At 39.0% G+C, this 21654-nt stretch overlaps 1 protein-coding gene across 2 annotated transcripts in view; it reads right to left on the reverse strand.

The window, feature by feature from the left end:
* The window catches only part of LOC142655350 (sodium channel protein type 2 subunit alpha-like), a 170765-nt gene that overhangs the window by 46217 nt on the left and 102894 nt on the right, over window positions 1–21654 (reverse strand). The window contains exons 7-14 of one of the 2 annotated variants that reach the window (XM_075829398.1): window positions 20840–21112; window positions 18652–18715; window positions 17015–17156; window positions 16000–16206; window positions 15446–15730; window positions 14074–14421; window positions 8025–8160; window positions 6842–7080 (exon numbers count right to left, since the gene is read on the reverse strand). In XM_075829398.1, the coding sequence (XP_075685513.1) occupies window positions 6842–7080; window positions 8025–8160; window positions 14074–14421; window positions 15446–15730; window positions 16000–16206; window positions 17015–17156; window positions 18652–18715; window positions 20840–21112 (1694 nt within the window). Of the gene's footprint in view, window positions 1–6841; window positions 7081–8024; window positions 8161–14040; window positions 14422–15445; window positions 15731–15999; window positions 16207–17014; window positions 17157–18651; window positions 18716–20839; window positions 21113–21654 lie in introns of both variants that reach the window. The other variant, XM_075829397.1, reaches the window with a different exon arrangement.

Below are 21654 nucleotides of genomic sequence, written 5' to 3' on the forward strand. Positions count from 1 at the left end.
TTGGGTTGAACAAATCTCCAGTACCAAGAAGTTGAAAATATAAAAAAAATTTGAGTCAATTCTGTTGCTGTCCGAACATCTTCCCTAGGTCTTGTTCCCAGCGCCGTCACAAAGGTGCACTTTAAGAGTCTTATTTTTCTACGTGATCATTACATAATCTTAATAATAAGTTTTAACAAATATTATTCTTGAAAAGTAGTGACATTATTCTCATAACATATTATACATGGCATGTAGTGATGTCACTGTTATGAAATGTATTATGATTTCAACAAATGATTCTTATCTATTTTATAATGCAAAGTTACACAATTTGTCAAATCCTTTCTGTATTGATTCCTCAGTTTTTCAAGTCTTTGCTTGCTGTCATTATAGGAGAACCTTTATTGTTTACTTCCAGAGGTATAACATCTGTTCTGATTTTGTGCCACACAGCTGGACAGCTAGTTACAGTTACATTACAATTATCAGATCTATGTTCTGTAACGAGCAGTGCACCCGTGTGATCATCACATGACCAGAAAAGATTTGTATTCTTTAAACAATAAAGGTTCCTATTGGATGGCTAAAAACAGAAATATGGAAAATCCTGAGGAATCGGAAAATTGTATAACTTTTTATTCGGCCTTGTGCTAGGCATTATACAGTATACACACAATAAAATTATTGGGTGACCTCAATGTTTCCCTATGGGGGAAAAAGTAGTGTGAAATTTGCAAGTTGCCCACAACTGTTACCCCTGTAAGGAAACATTAAGGTAGTGCGACAGTTTCAGTAAGGCCTTATGACCACTTCTGTCGGCCGTTGTACGGCCACTAATGACGGTTCTGTGAAACACAGACCGCACAAGGATTGCTTCTGTGTGCAATCCGTTGTTTCACTGACCAATTCAATGAAAAGGACGATACTGTTCCATCAAAAACAGACAGGAGTAGGACCTGTCCTATTTTTGACAGAACGGCCGCACGGTTCCATTAAAACGGAAGTGTGCATGGCCCGTGTCAGGGTGCTATCAGTTAAAAAACAAAACGATAACACCCTGATGAAAAAAACTGAAGTGGGCATGAGGCCTAACACATGACCCTGTGTGGTGGCACACAAAGTGCCTATGGTCTATACCACGTTGTGAAACCATATGGTGCCTCTGTTAGACAGTGTATAATGTCAATTGATGCTGATCATCTGTACAATGTATATAGTGAACATGCTGCTCTGTTTAATGTACAGGTTATCTAAATAAAGATGGCTCTCGAGAGCTAGAAATGCATTAGAGGGGTCGGACACTTTATGTAATTTGTCCACTTCAAGTTGCTCACTTTTTCTGCTGGCTGTTTAAAATAAAGGAGATTTATTTTCAAATTCCACAAGGAGTGTTGATCTTTTCCTCCTGAATATTGTTCCTGTGGTGTGGTGATCGCTGTTTATTTCGTGCACTTGGGAGGGTGAGCTGACTTTTTTACTTATATTTATTTTATTCCAATCTAAGACATTTCTGGCGTAACTATGGAACATGTCATAAATGTTTGATATATGAAGGTCCCAGCTCTCTCTAAAACAGGGGTCACTTTTCATTGATTACTGTAGGAGTAATGGAAACAGCTGAGCCTGTTTCCATAACTCTCATAGGCACCCCGAGTTGCGCGGCTGGTGGGGCTCAAGACCGCAACACCAAACAATCACTATCACATGGGTGAAGCATGCATCAACACTGACAGAAATCAAAAGGCACAAGTAACTCAACAGTGGATGAGCGGAACCGAACACCTTTGGTAGTAGAAGATGGAGACGATGCATAAACTAAGTGGATGGCAGATGAATAGCATGCAAGCAGTTAACAGACGAATAGACAGTAGACTATACAGCACTAACTGACCCTATCTATCTGAATACTATCCCACAGCAGGGTAAGACAACAGCTTGGCAGCAGACCAAAGGCACAGGAAAGGCAAATGAATCGAAGGAACTATGGCTCCCAGGATACACATTGAACCACTATACAAAAACTAGATCTCTCAGAGGATCAACAGGTTCCACAGTACAAATGGACACACAAACAGATAAGGAACAAAGTCACAAACAAGAATCTGGAAAGAGTTAGCGCATGCCAGAAACAGTATAACCAGAACCTGAGTAATATAAAGTCCCAAGAAAAATACTCTGCCCTAATTAACCAGGCAAAGCTAAATGATAACTAAATCCCGATTCAGACCGAAGGCATTGCCTAGCAATGCCCAAACACAGAGATTGCAGAAATCATTGATTAGCAGCAGGCCTGCTTTATTCGTAGCACTCGGCCATCTCTTCATTGATTCTCCAGCCTGGATGTGGCTCCTGGCATCCCAGAGCTGGAAGCCGCATCTGTCAGATATATATATGTATTAAATAGGAACACTCCTTTCATTGCTGTGAATTAGTATGGCAGGTGATGGAACATGGCCCAATTTTACAAGTACAGTATGGGCAGTCTATGGACACTGTGTTGTAGGGATTCGTAATACAGCCGTGTGCATGAGCCCAAGTCTTATTTTTCTACTCAATCTTAGAACTTTTACAAGAATTTCTGTGACTAACTTTTTCTTTCTTCTCATTTCAGATCTAACACGTCTTTCATTGTCACCAGAGTATTTCTTCACAGCAGCTCACCCCGCTGGTCCACATGAATGACAATCTTGTCTTTTAGTACAAATTCTCCAAAACTACCTTTCGTTCAAATAAACCTACAATATGCCAGCATGAAGCCAAGTAAAGACCAAGCAATTATTTTGGTTTACCCAACTACTTATCATTGTGGGAACATTTTGTTAATTGCTTCTCAAGATTGCTATATGTTTACCCTAAACAGTTTTAAATGTCTTAGCATTGTAGTCACAATTGAAGTAGACATCCAAAAGGAAAATATAAAAGGTCCTTTAGAGTGTTCTCCATAGGTGAAAAAAATGTAATCACTTTATTGGGGCCCCTAAAATCCTATCTTGAAAATTCTTGTTCCAGGATTCTTCTCTGGCCCTGATGATAATTGTTTCCATCCTCAGCTTCTGCTGGTCAGAGTTCTGATAGGGGCCAAATATGTAAATGCAAGTCACAAACTGCCTCAACGTTCAAACGTTTATTAGTTCTCAGACTAAAAAATATTTCCCTGATCATAAAAAGACGTATCCAGGCTCTCTTCTTTAGGCTTGTATGAAGAATGAACAATGAGGATATTATTATTAGATTTACTTCGGCTTGGCATGGTGTCTTGCCATTTTGGTTTGTATTTTTTTTCCGATTGTCTCCCCATCTGGAGGACCCCACGGGAAACAAGATGGAGCTTCGACTGCATTAGCATCCGAAGGGCCATGGCACAGTTGGGTCTATTATACCACGACTCTTAAAGGGTAAGTAAACTTTCAAAAAAGTTTTGACATGTCATAGTGACATGTCAGAAGTTTTGATTGGTGGGGGACCGCTTAATTTCAGATTTGCTTTCCTCGCAAGTGATGTACGGGCTCATAGACTTTCTATTCACCGCACTGATGAGAAACAAAGCAGCACAGCGCTTACCCGAGTGCTTCTCCTGCTTTGTTTTAGCTATCGGTGGGGGTCTCATTGCTCAGACCCCCACCGATCAAAACTTATGTCACTGGGACAAGTCAAAAGTTTTTTTTAAAGATTAGTTACCCTTTAAAGTAAGCAATATTCTACACAGCCCACAACAATTTATCATCATTTGTACCATGTCACTCTATGAAGCATCACTCCTTTAGTTTTCCTTTACAGTGATTCCCATATGTGAATAACACAAGGATAATTCCCTCTCAAACCGAAGCCCCCAGTTGCTGAAACCCCTGACAATAAACGGATATTGCAGGGGTAAGCCGGTGACTGGACATTTCTCCTGCAAAATGTAGTTCTAGGATAGAGCTCAACAGCAACTTTTGGTTGTGCAAGAAAATCATTGAGGTCACATGACGGTCCAGATTTTACCATGTACTTCATGAATTCCCTGTCGAGACCAAAAGCAAAACGCTAAGCAGAGAGAACTAATTTGTAACTTTCTCTGATTCTCAGATTTCATGTTACCATTCTTATTTTAGCATTCTTTTCTGCTGGATCTTCACCAGCAAAACATGGTGATGTTTGGGCTTCTCCAGTAGTTGAAGTCCATGTCAAAATGACAAATATTGCTCAATGTATATTCAAGGCCTGTGCTGTAGCATCAGCCTATGAACACTCCTATCAAAACTGCCTCCCTTGCCACACCTCACCAACAATTGGAGGTTGTCTCACAGTTTGAGAAGTGTTGGAATTTCTGGAGGTTCTCCTCCCGAACAAGTGAGTTTTTTAAACTTCTCTATAAATGTCTCATAATTCAGAATATCTGATAATCCAGGACGTTTCAGGTCCCATTGAAGTCATATTAAAGGAATTTTACTATATTACATGGCACCCTTTCAGGTGAATGGTCAGACGTGTAATTCACAATCATGCAGAGTAGATCCGATCGACAGATGTTCTTGGCAGTGCTTCTCTACTCTAGCTGATAGAGGGAGTCCTGAGTTTGGGATTCCACTCTACGATGTCTATATGCCCCAACAGGACGGTGAGCAACCCCTTAAGGATGCGGCTCATTTTGATCTTGAGGACGTGATTTTTTTTAAAGAGGAATGTAAAACTGTCATTTTTTTTTGTTCACCAAACACCTTTAAATTATGTTTTACATTTATTATATAGGTTGCAACGGTTAAGGGGATATATGTTTTTTATATGTTTTCTAACTTTTATTTAATAAAAACTGGTTTTATTAAAAGTACTCAAGTTTATTCCTTATTTTTTTATTTTTTTATTTTTTACAAATTATTTTATCAAACTTATTTAATGTTTTTTTGTTCCACAAGAGGGACTTTTACTTAACAATTAAATTCTTTCATTAAAATTAATTGGAATACTTATGTATTTTAATGCATTACTGCCCGTGCATGTAAAATGCCCAGGCAACTGTTAGGGCATACTGTACCTCAAGTATGCCCTAAAAGGAGATTACACAAAGCATCTCTAGCGGCCTGTATTAGGCCCAGGGCTGTCCCTCAAAATGGATCGCTGGGGCTGCCGATCGACTACATTAGCGATCCCGCCTAACTTGTGATGAAACAATCGCTGTTAATTGCAGAATTACAAGGGTTAAACGACCGGAATTTGAATATTCTCCATTCCTGGTCATTGCCACAGGGTGGAGGCCATCAGTCACGGGTGATCGCGCGGGCACAAACAATGTGCACAAATCTGGAATCACAGTGCCGTAAATGTACGTTGCTGGGTGCCAAAAGCTGTACATTTACGGCACATGTCGCCGAGAAGTTAATGTTGTCAAAAAGGAACCGAAACATGGCTGCTATAAGGTTCTTCATTGTAACTTTACGGAAGTACATATATATTTCACTATATAGAGGTTATTCAGTCTGTAGTCATTATTTTCCAAGATGATTAAAAAGATCTTGTTATAACATTACTGCATCTAATCCTTCTTTCTCATTAGTACTGAACAAGTTCACATGCAGTAATACACACTAAGAACTTAATCTCATTTGCTTTTCACTACTGGCCCTTTGTACTGCTGTAACTCTGCTGGCTCATCATAGAGAGCTGAAATTTTACAATTTAGAAATACAGGATTAATGTTTTCCTGAAGTTAAAAATTGATTTCATTGGTAAATCCAGACTAGAAAACAATTTTACTCCAAAAACCTATTTTAATCATATTAAAAACAATTACAAAAAGTTTATATAATACAATGCACATTGTCAAATTCAAGACTATATCCAAATTTGCAACCATTTTTTTTATTGCTCCAATGCATCTAAAATAAAAAAATGAAGTAACTTTACAAATGTTCTTGATTAAAGCCTCCTATCATTTTGTGTCTACAGCTCCTATGCTGACCTATGTGTCATCATGGTTACAGACTGACACAAACCCTACTGAATTCTATCATATATGGAAGATGAAAGGGAGTAGAGCTGCAGGCTCAGACTGCGTAGGGACTGGAGACATATTGGTCTGCATAGGAGCTGTATACACACAACTTTGAATTTTGAATTAAGACTATACGAAGTTGCTTCTATTTTATTTTAAAAAGCAAGACAAAAGTTGGTTGCAAAGGTTTACACACTATTTATGTTATATTCTATTAAATAATTGTCATAATTTTTAAGCCAATTTATTTACTATCAATTCGTACAATTACCAGGGCAGTATTACCACATATAATTTTTGAAACAATTGTGTTAATGGTCAAAGTGATATGATCCATAAGATTTTGTCATAATCTGACCTACACATAAGTATTTCCAATGAGCTCAAAATTATTGTTATGATTGTAATGTGTAAAATATGATTGGAAGAGGCTCCTTTTGGGGAATAGCAGGGTATTATTTTGATAAATTCTGTCCCATTCTACCAAAATACTTTACATGAAGAGTTCCAACAATTAATTATCTGGACCACTAAGTGACTGAGGGAGTCTGTCCATGTAAACTCAGTCCTCAGGCAGATATAAATGCTTTGGATGAATCATATTTTGGCTAAAAGTTATTAGACCTGACTCCCGATTAACATGTGAACAGTCCCAATTTTCATGGATTTGTTTATTAAACCAAAGGGGTGAAGTTTTTGGTAATTTGCACTAAAAGGGCTGTTTCTGGGTCATTTGGGGTATTTTCTTTGGCTGAACAGGAGAGTGTAATTTATAATTCAAATGCAGTATACCAATGAAGAGTTTATTTGTAGAAGAAAACAATACATTTGTACAAATGGCCATTAGCTTATAAGCTGTCTAGTCAAATAATAGCATGTTCTGCTTACCAAGTTACCAGCGCTAAGAACGTAGTTAAACTCTTCAGTCATTGGGTAGTGCTCCATAGCCATGAACAGTGTGTTCAAAACAATGCAGATTGTTATAGCAAGGTCCACAAAGGGATCCATCACAACTAATTTCACAATGTGTTTTATATTCAGCCAATTAGGTGTACAATCCCAGATCAGAAACGTGTTTGCAAACTTGTACCAACATGGTGGACACTTCTGCCTGGACTCTTCGAGTTCTGAGAAAGAAAGGAAAGAGCGGGTTACTTCTTATTTCTGCTCTTGTTGTGATTGTGGTATTAAGTGTAAGGGCACGTTCAGACATGGCAGAATTTTTCCGCTGCAAATGTTGGTGCGGATTTGGGGCAATTACACAACGAATCGGCACCAACATTTGCATATTTGACAGGTAATTTAGATGTTGCAGATATCACAGCGGACTTGCCACAGATTTCAGTTTTTGCATTGCAAAGGCTGAAATCCACAGTGAAATTCCGCTTCTTCTCTGCAACGTCATGAGCATGCGGCGGAGGGAAAATTCTGCACCGCAGCCTGATTTCTGCACAGTTTTTTTCTGCAACGTCTGAACTAACTTTCCTAAAAATGCATAGAAACAAATGTAAAAAACGTCTGCTGCAGAATTCCACTGCGGACTGTCCGAAGTGGAATTCAACAGCAATTCCGCCACGTGTGAATGTGCCCTAACTGCTCTTAAAGGGAATATTTTACCAGAAAACAACATTATCTAACAGGTTATTTTTAATAAACATATTCTTACAAATGCTTGGTGGTGTTTTTTTTCTTGATGCAACTATTTATATATATTTTTAAAAAAAACAATTGGAGCAAACACAATTGACTGATATTTCCTGTTTTCTGCAGCTCATTTACTGTATAGACTGGGACAGAGTCACCAGAGTCATCTTATTATCTTTATCTCTAGCTCCAGATAAGGCAGGGTAACAACACTTTCCACTATACACATGACATGATGCAAATGGATGGGGACGAGCCATCGTAGTAACGAGTGCCGATCGACAAACTGTATTGTCCATCGACACTCATTTTAAAAGTGTTAAACACAAGCGATATCTGCCAGTGCAGAAAAAACTTATGTCTATGGACAATTTTATGTCCATTAACTGTCATTCATTGCAGCTGCCATAAAGCACACATAACTTACCTTCCATTGTATTTGTCAAAATACTGGCCACACTCAAAGCTCTCTGCCTCATGACTGTGGGATCTTCTAACAGATCCCTAGATACCTGATAACAGCTTGATTTCCTTTTCCTCATCTCGGTCTCTGTAGTAGTTCCCTGAAATGAAACTATAAATTAATAACCAAATACAAGACTGTTCACAGTATGCATTCAGCCTTCGTCATTGGTTAATCACGGTGCTTTTATTGTTCATTTATATTTTATTTTCATTTACCACAGTTGTCTCTGCATATAATACAAAATGGTCCATGAAGTTTTATGTATACAGTATGGCAGCAAGGTGATAGGCGCCAATATATACATATGAATCAATATGTACATATCTATGAAACGATGAATAATTTTGATGCCACATCATTTGGATTTTTTTAATATTTTTCAAAACGGAATGTATAACATAACCAGCAACAATGAAACAAGTTTAAATGACTTCTTTATGTCTCCAATAATGGAGCATTGTGTCATCTTGATAAGCAAGTGCAGGGGAGGATAACACAGAACAGACAATATGGTGTGTCCCTACACAGTCTGACACTGTCAAATTATTCATACATTTCCAGGAGGAATAACGGAGAAATGGCCCAATAGTAAGCCTTAGGCCTTGCTCACACAGTGCAGATTTTTGCATGCATTTTGTAAGCCAAAACCAGAATTGGATCCAGGAGAGAAGACTCTTTAGGGCCTTCCTTTATATATTTCTTCTGTTTAGGTTCCGTTCCTGTTTTTGGCTTATAAAATACATGTAAAAGTTGCATCAAATCTCCACTGTGTGAACAAGGCCTTATGAAGAGTTGCACCAGAATTGTTGGAAAAACTCAAGAATTTACTAAAACAGACATGTCAGGAGAGCTAAGAGGTCCTCTTTGAGATAAAGGAGGTTAAAAAAGCGATCCATCTTTAAATATTTATCCATAGACAACTCCTTTAATCTGAATGGCCATCAATATAATACATGTTGTGGCGTTCTTTGCTTAGATGTCCCGAGCAGGGGACTATCCTCTATGATGTCAATATGTCTAAATAGTATGTATAGACTCGAATTTCCTAGATGAGACAACCCCTTTACGCCTCCATTGTTTTAAATGGGGCAAATACAGTTCTGAAATGTGAAATTGTAGCTCCAAAGCAGAACTACACTTTAAAAATCCTGCACTTGCCATTGATGACCATGAAGGATGAGATCTGGATATTTCACATTTACTATGTGGTACGTGATAGCAACTACTTTGGTCGAAAATGAAGCAGCTGCTTATCAACAATGAAGCAAAAAATGAAAAAATTAGTCACAACCATAGAAATTAATTATTTGCTTCATTTTCCCTTAGGAAGTTTCTCAACAGACATGTAATTTGTCATTAAAAGTCATATTGTCAAGTTTAATAAAAGTTTATTTTTTAAAATACATTTTTAATATGCAGATAGAATTTACTGCAATTGTAATGACAAGTGAATGTAGGTGGAATTAAAACCCATGTTTTGGCTATTATTAATCCTGAGAAGTACCATTTTTAGAATTTACTAGGATATAAGGCCCCATTTACATAATGTTTCAGCATTTAATTTAGCGTGTACTTCGTGAAAGCTTCTGACGTACTGACTGTAAATGCTAAACGTGTCCATAGGGCTCCATTAGTCTGATGGAGGCCAAAAGAGTGTCTTTTTGGCCTCGGTCGGGCTGGTATAAGTCAATATAGCAATTTTGTTGTGTTATGGAATAGCGTATTAGACTATGCTATTTCATCCAAGAGGATCATGCAATAAAAACCATATACCGCACAGTATATTTTTTTTGTAACCTAGGAGCCTATGGTTTACGTACTGTATGCCACTGTATGGCGTACATCACAGGTATCCATTTAACATATAAGTCGGCTGCTTTTCAATAGTTTTCATGATGTATACTTTAAAGGGATTGCATAATAGTTTTTAAGTGACGGTTGCCTGAGACGGATGCCTAAGGGTATGTGCACACGTGAACTGTCTTTTAGGTCTGAAAAGACAGACTGTTTTCAGGAGAAAACAGCTGCGTCGTTTCAGACGTAAAAGCTCCTCCGCGCATTATGCGAGGCGTCTTTAACGCCCGTAATCTTGAGCTGCTCTTCATTGACTTCAATGAAGAACGGCTCAAATTACGTTGCAAAGAAGTGTCCTGCACTTCTTTGCCGAGGCAGTCAATTTACGCGTCGTCGTTTGACAGCTGTCAAACGACGACGCGTAAATTACAGGTCGTCGGCACAGTACGTCGGCAAACCCATTCAGATGAATGGGCAGATGTTTGCCGACGTATTGTAGCCCTATTTTCAGGCATAAATCGAGGCATAATACGCCTCGTTTACGCCTGAAAATAGGTCGTGTGAACCCAGCCTTACATATCCATAGGTTATAATGACAAACATGAAAAGATATTGAAAGCTCCCAACATATATGTTAAATGGAAACCATAATAGCCTACGGGTAATGTATGCCACCGTATGGCATATGTCACAGCCTCCATGTAACGTATACGTTGGGAGGTTTTCCTGCCATATATGCCAAACAAAGATGAAAAAACACCATGTGAATGGGGTCTAACAGGCCGACAGATATATCTGCTGAATTCCCCATAGTCATCATGCATGCTAGGCTAAGTCCAGCCTGTATATTTAATTTAATGAAGAGAGAACGGAGGGGAGTAAGTTGTTGCTATACACCTTTGGCAGTGACATTACTTGTGGCAACAAAGGACAATATTGAAATCCAACATGCCTAATTCTTCTTTGCCCTGACATTTGCCGTTGTGGGACAGTCGGGACACCACCACACACATTAGATCATCAGTCGAATTAGCTGAATTTAGCGGATTCGGTTGGCATTTAGCATATAATTATAGCAATTTGGGTTCGTAAACGGCAGAAAAAAATTCCACAGAGGAAACAGCCATTACTTTACAAGGGATGGAATCTGTGAAATTCACAAATCGATAGAGAATACTGTGAATTTTAATTTCCACAGCACACCCTAAAAACTTTTTTAGGGTGAAAACTACACCTAATATGCACAGTGTTTACATATCCTAATATTACCCCATCGCTGAGGCTATTACTATTGAGTTTGGACAGAACTGCATGTCTGGCACATACCTTTGTTGACAGGTGACATAATGACAACTTTTACGCCATGTTCAGACGTGGCAGAATTTTTCCGCTGCAAATGTTGGTGCAGATTCGGGGCAATTACGCAACGAATCTGCACCAACATTTGCATATTTGACAGGTAATTCAGACGTTGCAGAAATCACAGCGGACTTGCCACAGATTTCAGTTTTTGTATTGCAAAGGATGAAATCCGCAGGGAAATTCCGCTTTTTCGTAATGAGCATGCTGCGGAGGGAAAATTCTGCACCGCAGGCTAATTTCCGCACTGTCTGCAGCGGAATTCAACAGCAATTCCGCCACATCTGAATGTGCCCTTAGTTGATATGGTCTCAGTTCTACTGCACATATGAAGATATAAAACATAAAAAGCTGCAGAAATAATAATTACACCTAAAGCAGATTTTACAATTTCACAACAAAGGAAAACAGGCAAAATACATATTTCTCAATATACTGAAGACAATAATATGCACCTCAAATTTCAGATTAAATTAACATGCAGGCAGCTCTTACAGGCGTGCATAGTTTTTATTAGTCTGTGTCATGTTCGTCCCCATGAACACAAGACAAACCTCTGTATGCCTCCTATTTCATCGGACACCATATTATGCTGCTATTCCCCCTTAGAAGAATTTTTTCTAGTGGAGAATAAAGGGGGTTTTACACTGGCCGATTATCGTGAAGACGAGCGTTCGTATAACGCTCGTCGGCGATAATTGCCCGGTGTAAACAGGGCAGCGATCAGCAGATGAACGAGCAAACGCTCGATCATCTTCTGAACATATCGTTTTAAAAAAGTTAAATATCGTTGTAGGTGGCACATCTCCCTGTGTTAACGGGGAGATGCACTGCTGACATGATGATAATGTATGCGGACGAGCGATCGGAGTAACGACCGTTCGTCCCGTTCCATATCTCCGTGTGACAGGAGCAAATGAGCGCCGATCAACGATGTCTCAGCGATCGCCGTTCGAGGCACCGGCCGATTGACGGCCGGTGTAAAAGGCCCTTATCACTATAATATCACTTCATACAGAGCACCATACGGTGGCCCATGTAGTGACTAAAGGGCGTTTTACACCGGCCGACAATCGGCCGGTGCCTCGAACGGCGATCGCTGAGACATCGTTGATCGGCGCTCATTTGCTCCTGTCACACGGAGCTATGGATGGGGACGAGCGGTTGTTACTCCGATCGCTCGTCCCCATACATTATCATTATGTCGGCAGCACATCAGGGAGATCAGGGACAACGATAATATTTAACTTTTTTAAAACGATACGATCGTTCATCTGCTGATCGCTGCCCTATTTACACAGGGAAATTATTGGTAACGAGCGTTATACGAACGCTCGTCTGCGGGATAAATGGCCAGTGTCAAAAACCCCCTTAAGACAGAGCTAGTAAAAGTTCCTTGCCCCTAGCAGCAGCTTCTGTAAATTCTCACAAAGCTCTTGTGAACTCTTGATTTTTGTCTCTTATGGTTTCCCATGGGTTGCATGTCATAAGGAGAGCTGACAATGAATACAGATTTCTAGAAAAGAGATTAGAAGCTCTGTGAAGATTGATAAGGCATGCAGGAGGAGGTCAGGAGGATCTGCCGGCTCTCTGGTAAATTAAGCAATTCTGTACGTTTTGCCTATTTGTGAATTTCATATGAAACTGGAGCAAAAATTAAGACAAGATGTGCTGCACAAAACTTTATAATTCATGTAAACATGTATTTTGGTCTTTGTTTTCCAGACGAATATCAGTAGCGATCACAATTACTCCATTCTAAAAAATGAAGATAATGTGCAAAGATGAGCAAATCAGACATTGAACTTACTGTATAAAGACAAACTAATATGTTTATGGGAACACATACAAAGGTCTGAATGGTCAATTTGTTGATACCAATGTTACATTCTAGCATCCCAATGAATTGAATATGAGAACTAATATTAATTGCTCATAAAGAAGACTAATATATATTATTTGCTCATCTTTAGACACTTATTAGCAGTGATGGAAACTTGCGAGAAAGCTGTCAGCCGACTAAAGCTCTGTTCAAACTTCGTTTTGGCACTATGTTTGACCTATACATCTAAGCCTATTTTCATTAGTCAAAGGTATGGCACAAAAGTGTCCATTCGGTATATGTCTGACTGGTATACCATTGCCTCAACTATATTAACATTCAAAGGTTTTATGTCAACACAACCATATACAGAAAAGTATGCTGTGCACTGTTCGTTTTTTTAGGGAGCCAATGGCAGATATATGCATATGCAACTATACGGTTGTATCTATGTAGGGCATTAAGTTGATGGGCAATATCAAATGTCCCCGCCTAGTGTATTTCCCAAATGTAGTTTGAACATAGCCTAACCACAACACACAATTGATCATGAAGCAAGAAATTATGGAATAAAATGAGAAGGGAAAGTATCGGTGGTGGCAGTAACTATATGCAGAGTATTACATTATGAGTATAGAAGCTTCTTGAAAATTAGGTTTTTACAATCAAAAGTGAAAATGAAATTTTCCGTAATCCCTTTGATCAAATAGATTGAGAAGACTATTTGTCACCACCCCTTCCCTGGAATCAGCGCTTAGTTGCCACTGGATGTACAAGATGGTTATAAACAAAATGTATGTCCAGAGAAGGGGCAGTCATAAAGAGTTGAAAGTCGAAAGACAAACCTTTGGTTTGGTTGAGAATATCAATATGTTCAAATAAGAAAAAACACTACGACTCAGAAACAACCAGATCCAGAGTGGTCACTAGATCCAGTTGTGAAGATAAAAGATATATGGTATTAAGGCACCAGAATGCCTAGACTACATAAATCTTCCTTACATTGTCGTCAGAAGTTGCTTTATCTATTATCACCTCTGGCAGCAGTAGTCCAACAGGCGATGTTGGGACAGATGGACCTCCAAGCAAAGAGACCACTCCATTGCAATCCACGGTGCTGTGCATCTTGCCATTCGCTGGAAGCATTGGTATGGTCTTCGACGTCTTGCTGGCTTGGCTTATGTTACTGTTCCGCCTTTCTATGTGTCTGTGAGGTACAAACAAAGAGCCTCTCCTGCTTTCATTGTCTTCAAAAGTGCTGTGTTCATCATCTGCAAAATCATTTTCTGAGCCCATGTCTTTTGCACGGTTTCTAAAGCTGAACAGGCTGGCTCTACTATTGCGTCTTGGAGAAAACAGAGATCCACGAATGCTCAGCAATGACTGTAAGAGAAAATGAAAATTAGAAATAAATCTAAAAGAACTCCATAAAGTGAATGGGTATGTAATGTGAAACTGAATGCACGAGGACACGAGTTTTTATCATCTTTCAAGCTCCAGATGTTTGATATCTGCTATAAAATGATGAGACTAAGAAGGAGGAACAATACTTGGCAACTGCCATAAGGCCACTTTTGGTGGACCATATTCAAGGTAAGACCCCACTACTAACTTGCTTAGTTAGGGCAATGCAACTCCCAGTTTTAGAACAGATAATATAGAGAAATTGGAACTAGACATAACAATAATAACATGCTCTCACCCAATAAATCCCTCACCCAATGCATATAGATAAATGCAAGTGAAGAAGTTTGAGCTGGAGCTTAAGCATTTATGTCGTATAGAGATTGTACCAACTGGACAACCCATTCTCTACAAGAGATCTCCATGAAATCCCTGGCAATCAACTGTTATTGCCAGGAGAAGGTGCTGGTGGCTGCACATTTCTTCTGCAGAGGCCACTGCAGGAGAAATGTGGTATTGCACAGCACCTGCTTAATTAAATGGGAAACCATGTAACAACATTGATCCTCTAGATCAACATTACAGGATAATAGGCTGAACCGGACGGACTAATGTGTTTTTTCACCCTTACATACTATTTTTGTTACATGGTTGCACTCTAGTTCTATAGCTCCGTGTGACGGGAGCAGATGTCTCGTTGACCGGCGCTCGCTGCACTGGCCGAGTATCAGCCAGTGTAAAAGGGTCTTTAGTCCATGGATAGTTTTCTATCCATAGCTTAACACCCATTCATTGACATAGACCACACACAGCCTGATGCATTTTCTTTATTGATGAGGTGTATCCATCCTATATGGCAACTCACAGGGGAAGGTTTAGCACAGTGGGTATGTAAAAAACTATGTAAAAAACTATCAAACCTTCCCTGACACTGCATTAGAAACATGTTTTACAAGCTCCTTATAAGATCACTTAAAAACCAGATTAAATATTAAAACAATACCTGGTGCGGTGAGGAAAACTTGTTTTCATAAGTCAACCGATTTCCTTCAATGGAGAAACGGAAACCTTTTCTTTTAATACTGGTTTCAGATTCGGACTTTGGAAATTTTTCATCATCACCTTTCTCTTCGTCTCCTCCTCGCTTTTTCTGCCTTATTTTATTCTTCCAATCTTTGGCGCTTTTTGTACTTAGCTTGGAAGCTTCTGATGAACTTTCTGAAAGAGGCCCAAAGCCACCATCTTCACTGTATTCTCTTGATAAATTTAGAGCTGCTGCTGCTGCGGCCTGGTTAAAGTACACAATAGTATATTATTTTAGAATATACATCATTATGTATATGTCAGGCCCCAAAAAATAACACTACATTTCTCATTCTAAAACACTCATTACAATTTAATAAAATGGATTTTATCTTCATTACTGTCTCCCATGTGACATCTCCTCTTTATAGTGAAAGCAATGGGATTCTCAAAGAAATACAAGTTAGCAGTTTGGGACGTTACAAATTATTATAGTACCATATCAAACACGCAGCTGGATATATATGAGCGTACCTGAGCTTCTTCTTGCTGCTTTTTAAGCTGCTCTAACATTTGCTGAAATTCAGTTTCCTTCTGCTCTGCTTCTTCTAGAGTTGCCTGGTTCTGTTCTTCATAAGCCATAGCAACAACAGCAAGAATCAAGTTCACCAAATAGAAAGAGCCCAAGAAGATCACCAATACAAAGAAGATCATGTAGGTTTTCCCAGCAGCTCGTAGCGTCTGAAAGAAGAAAAGGCATATTTCACAACATTTACAATATATGGTCATTTTTCTATTTTTTAATTATTCATATTAATCTCAACTTACATTGTTAAAGGGGTTGTCCATTTTTAACAATCCCTTCTTGTTGCAAATGTCTCCCGATAATAAGCAGATCATAAGTTGTTCCACTACTGGAACAACCACTAATAAACTATAATCTGTAGGGAACTTGGCTGCAAGTGTTCAATTGCCTTGCAGCACCCCCACAGTGAAAATGAAGCATTACACTGTTGATATTGCAATCCATGGCCTATCTGTGTAATGCATGGCAAACTACGTAGATCCAAGAGCGAAAAACAAACTTTCAGCCACTCTTCTTTGGCTAGTAGGTGTGGGTACCCCCTATAGGTGTGGTAAACCCCCCTATACTAACCCAAAGTTTCCTTATAGGCTAACTGAAATAGATTTACTAAAACAGATAACCCCGTTAGCGACTTTATGTATGCCGTAGGCAACATTGAATTCACTAGCTAATATGTTCGATTTGTTAAGTGCAAATCCTCATTTGATCAGGATTCTATTATGGTAAGAACTGCTAAAATAATTCAAGATACAATTTGGTCTGTGCAAAAGGTGGTGGCTAGTGGAAAGACCAAAGTGCCAAAGGTCGTGTGCCAAATATTTTCTTTAGTGCACAACTCTTCTCATAGTTTTTGTGACCTGGTACCATTCACAACCATTCATTATAACCTACTGGATCAAATTCTAACTGTTTTGAGATCTGTTGTGTTATTCTACATTGTAATACCATAACATAAATACCCACCAGTTGATATAAGTTTTCCCAGTAGTCTTGCGTCATCAGTCGAAATAAAGATAAGAATGCCCAGCTGAATGAGTCAAAACTTGTATAGCCGTAGTTAGGGTTTCTTCCAATTTTCATGCACAAGTATCCTTCCGGGCACTGACTAAAAATAGCAACAAAAATACCAAATCAGTGGGTAAGAATATAAGTTAAAGCCAAGAATAAAACATTGTAATATTATCATAAATAAAGTCACATCACTTAGACAAGAAGCATTTTGTGATATGATGAGTGGTAATTTTACAGGGTCATAAATACTGGTTCATACGGTAGATCACCACAAAATAAATGTCTTCACCACATATCCAGTATATGACAGCTACACGTTAATGGAATGTCTAGACAGTTGTTTGTATTTTAAAATAAATCCCAGGTACATCTCGGAGTTAAGCAAATTAATGTAAAATTTTCATGTTCAGTGCAGCTTGATAGACCTAAGCATAGCCGGCCTTAGAGGCGTGTGAGACCTGTGCGATTGCACAGGGCACATCTCCTGTCATTACTGAAAGGGGCACCACTGGTCCTGATGACCTGGGTAAATAGAACTGGCACCTACAATACCACACTTGGTGCCCGAACTGACAGTATGGCAGCTGCACTGCACCCCCTAGTTCATTCGGCAGTTGAATTTTATTTAGTCAACTGTCTAGAAGTGTTTTTAGACACTTTCTAGTAATATTACTTGTATGCTATGTAATTGTATTATTTGGGTATTGCAAGGTACACTATAAGGGAGGGGGCATCAGCAGAAGGTTCTGTACAGGGCACCAATCAACCTAAAGCCAGACTTAAACCTGCTTACACACCCACCCTCCTCACGCCACATCCAATGTCTGTGGCTGCTATGGGTTTTACATACTCTTCTTGTGATGCTTAAAGGGGTTTTACAGGGACACAAAATTTTTGGACTAATACTCTATTTAAATATTGAATAAGGTTCCTAATATGCATTCTGTATTAAATCTGTACGCATTGCTTCCTATTCACCCTACTAGCTCTGGGACCCACATCTATGTCGAAAATGAGGGTCCGCATCCAGGCGGAGAATTAATGGAGAAGTGTGCAGCTCTCTCCATTCTGTTCTATGGCAGTTACGGAAACAGCCGAGCAAGCATGCTTGGCTGTTTCTGTGACTCCCATAGAAGTAAATAGAGGGAGGCGCGCATCCCATAAATTACTTAGGGAATCAACAAAATAGTAGATAATAGATCATTTCTTATATGGTAATTGGCCTCCTATGATTAGGCACAAAACTAGCTTTCGAACATTCACACAACATTCATGATGCAATATTTCAAGGGTCAGGGGGAAATTTATTAAGGAATTTACTGGCATAAAAAAGTCACCATTTGTGAAAAAACTGAACTTTGCCATGATACCTAAAAGTAGGCAGGGCTTAGAAAAAGTGGATGGGGCCTGTCACGGCCTGACAACTTTACTAGAATTTACGCCAAAAGCTGGCGGAAATCTACACCAGTTCATAGCTGGCTTATATTCCCCTTTCAGGCACAAATATTGCCAGAGATGCGCCTCATTTGACTGCCAGTTTGAATATATCTCCTGTTTAAGCTGAAATAGATTGCAGGAAAACATCTTACCCCGAATCTGAAGAGTTTCCGCAGAGCAAAAAGTCCCTCTGACCTTCCAACCTGTATAAGTGTGCTGCAGGAACAGATAAATTGATAGAAGTAAAATATATATTATTTAAAATGTTTCGTTTATATGCATTTGCCGCTTAAAACAAGTTAAAGGGGTGGTCCCATTAAGACAATACCTGTCTATATTCTCTATTGGGGCATGTAGATTTCAAAGAATGTTATTCCCTGTTTGGGACCCCCCTCCATAAGCCAGACAGGAGAGCTGCTGGAGACCTCAACGCGACCATATATTACATGGTTGCCCATTCATTTGAATGGATGACATGGGTGTTACTATCAGCAGCTGCTATGGCGCTCAGAAATCACGGGGACCCAATGTAGACAGTCACATTATGTTCGGCATATGGCCGTTTTGCATCCTTTGACACCTTTTCAAGGCCTTGAGAAAACGTTAGATGGTATCAATATGTGTCTGTCTCCAGTGTGAATACCTGCACAGAAGTAGTACATTAAAGGATTGCTGCATATTTTAATGGGCGAGTGCCATGGACTTCTTTCCTCTAGTTATCTTTATACGACCTAATACTTCAGACACCAGGAGAGGTGGATACAATTTTATCCTGTCAAGACAATCCGGAACGTCTGAACATGGCCTCAATATACTAAAGGACAAGAGTCAGGCCTTCCCTTTGCCTGCTATAGACTTGCTATGAAAAGTAAAAAAAATTCTGCTGGAGAAACCACAAGAGTGACATAGTCCTCAGTATCTACAGTATACAGATGTCAATGTTGCATATATTGAAATAAAATAAATTTGCTCATTATCAAGCAAAATATGCGATGTGAGTGAAAGGTCGAAAGTTGTAGCTGGCACATTAAAACCATTTGCCTTTATATTTCATTAATCTTTCTTGCAATTTTCATGCATAAGTAAAAAGCACAGAAACTGGATGCCAAAGATACCGGTATAACCAGAATATGGCTCATTTAGACGGCTGTAATAAGGTCGCATTTTAGTGGCCATACTGCAGCTGCAAGACCCGAATCCCAGCATGGATCAGGCAGACCTTATAGATTACTATAGGGGGTCCTGGACTTTCAACCTTAATATGGATGCTAAAATGCATACAGTCTGAATAACACTTTATTCTGGTTATAGTAGTAGTTTCGGCATCCAGTTTCTATGCTTTTTATGTATGTAAATGGATAAAGAGAATAAGAATAGAGAGGTAATCTTTGTAGGAGAAGGTACTGTACATAGGTTTACATGCAACAGCAATACCAAGTGTCCCTAAGGGATGTCTCTCCACATTTTTGGTCAACCCTTCAAGAAACTGGAAGGAGACTAGATGGGACTAAGATGCTGGTTATACAAACAAACCCATAATATGCCCATAAATGTAGAAAAAATATTGTGAAGAACTTTTAGGATTCAGTAATTAGGGATTGTGTATTTGTTGACCAAGATCTGATGCTACAGACGTGGAAAAGCCTGAACCATCAGAAAACTATAGATCACCATTTATGGTGGTCTGTAATTTGTCTGTAGACCACAGGCTTGACATTGTCGTAAAGGAGCTTATATCCTGTTGGAGTACTGGGAATCACCTCCCAGGAGAGAAATTCTACTGCAGACATTATAGTAGGAAATTTTGGGAAATTCCATTCTCTAATATATGAGTCTGTGTACATCTATACATCTACAGAGATCTATAGAGCATCTACTAGAGGGTCAATTAACCAAAATAGCCACACTAATTAACAAAGCCCATGCTTTCTTGGAGTAACAAAAACAGGAGTTTGGTTTGAGGGTGGTGGGAAAGGGTAGCTTGGGCCTCTTGCAGTGCCAAAAACAGGAGATCGAGGAGGGTGGGAGAAGGTGACTTGAGTCTCTTTCGGTACCAAAAACAGAAGTTAGAAGGTGGCGGGAGGAGGTGGTTAGGGTTGTTTGTCAGGTTCAGTAAGGGCATCTAATAGATGGCATCATTTATCTTAACCCACCTGGAAAATTAATTTATTTTTGTTAAACTCTATAATTGCATCAACCACAATGACTAGTTATTGAGCATGTATTGCAATTTTCTATTTCTAGATTTCCATTGATAACCAAAAAGGTTAACGGTATTCACATGTTTGGCCACCTTTACATACCACAATACAGTCAACAAGAAACTGTTCATTAGCTTACATCCATCTTCAACGTATTCCTGCCAGTTGAACTCTGGAACTGTACTATTGAAGAATGTGCTGTTTGCATCCATCGTGCCGTTGATGTAGGACGTCATATTCATTCCATGATTAGAATATAGGGGCGGCCAAAGTAAACATTTATTCCTTAGGTGTCCCATGAATAGCTGCAGTCCTATTAGTGCAAATACACTCAGACAAAACACTGTGAGAATCATCACATCCGAAAGCTTCTTAACCGACTGAATCAGGGCCCCAACAATGGTCTTCAATCCTAGGATCAAACCACATCATTCTGTTTGTTCCATATGAACATTATAATATATGTTATAACATCATCAGAGTACAATGGTGAACTATTTGCATGCAGAAGCCAGGACAAACACTTGAACACTGACACAAAGCAGTTAACACAATGGACACCCTGAAGGTGATGGAAAACCGTGAAATGAGTTAAAGAGACATGGACAATTTGTGACTATTCCTGTGCCTCAGAGGGCGTTGCACTAAAAAAATGGCTGCTTGTGAAGAGAAATTGATTACGCTCTTATTTTATTATTTTGGGGTAGTGGAGTTATGAAAGGGGGTGTTATACTGAATGTGAATTTGCATATATTACTCTTCTAGTTTATGTCACATCATGTTAATTCAAAAGAAAACACTCCATAAAATACAAGTTGCTTCTGATGTCTTCAAACAACCATTTTTTAACATTTCTCAAATAGTTATCTATCTATCTATCTATCTATCTATCTATCTATCTATCTATCTATCTATCTATCTATCTATCTATCTATCTATCTATCTATCTATCTA

This window comes from Rhinoderma darwinii, chromosome 6, assembly GCF_050947455.1.
Source record: "Rhinoderma darwinii isolate aRhiDar2 chromosome 6, aRhiDar2.hap1, whole genome shotgun sequence".
Taxonomy (NCBI): domain Eukaryota; kingdom Metazoa; phylum Chordata; class Amphibia; order Anura; family Rhinodermatidae; genus Rhinoderma; species Rhinoderma darwinii.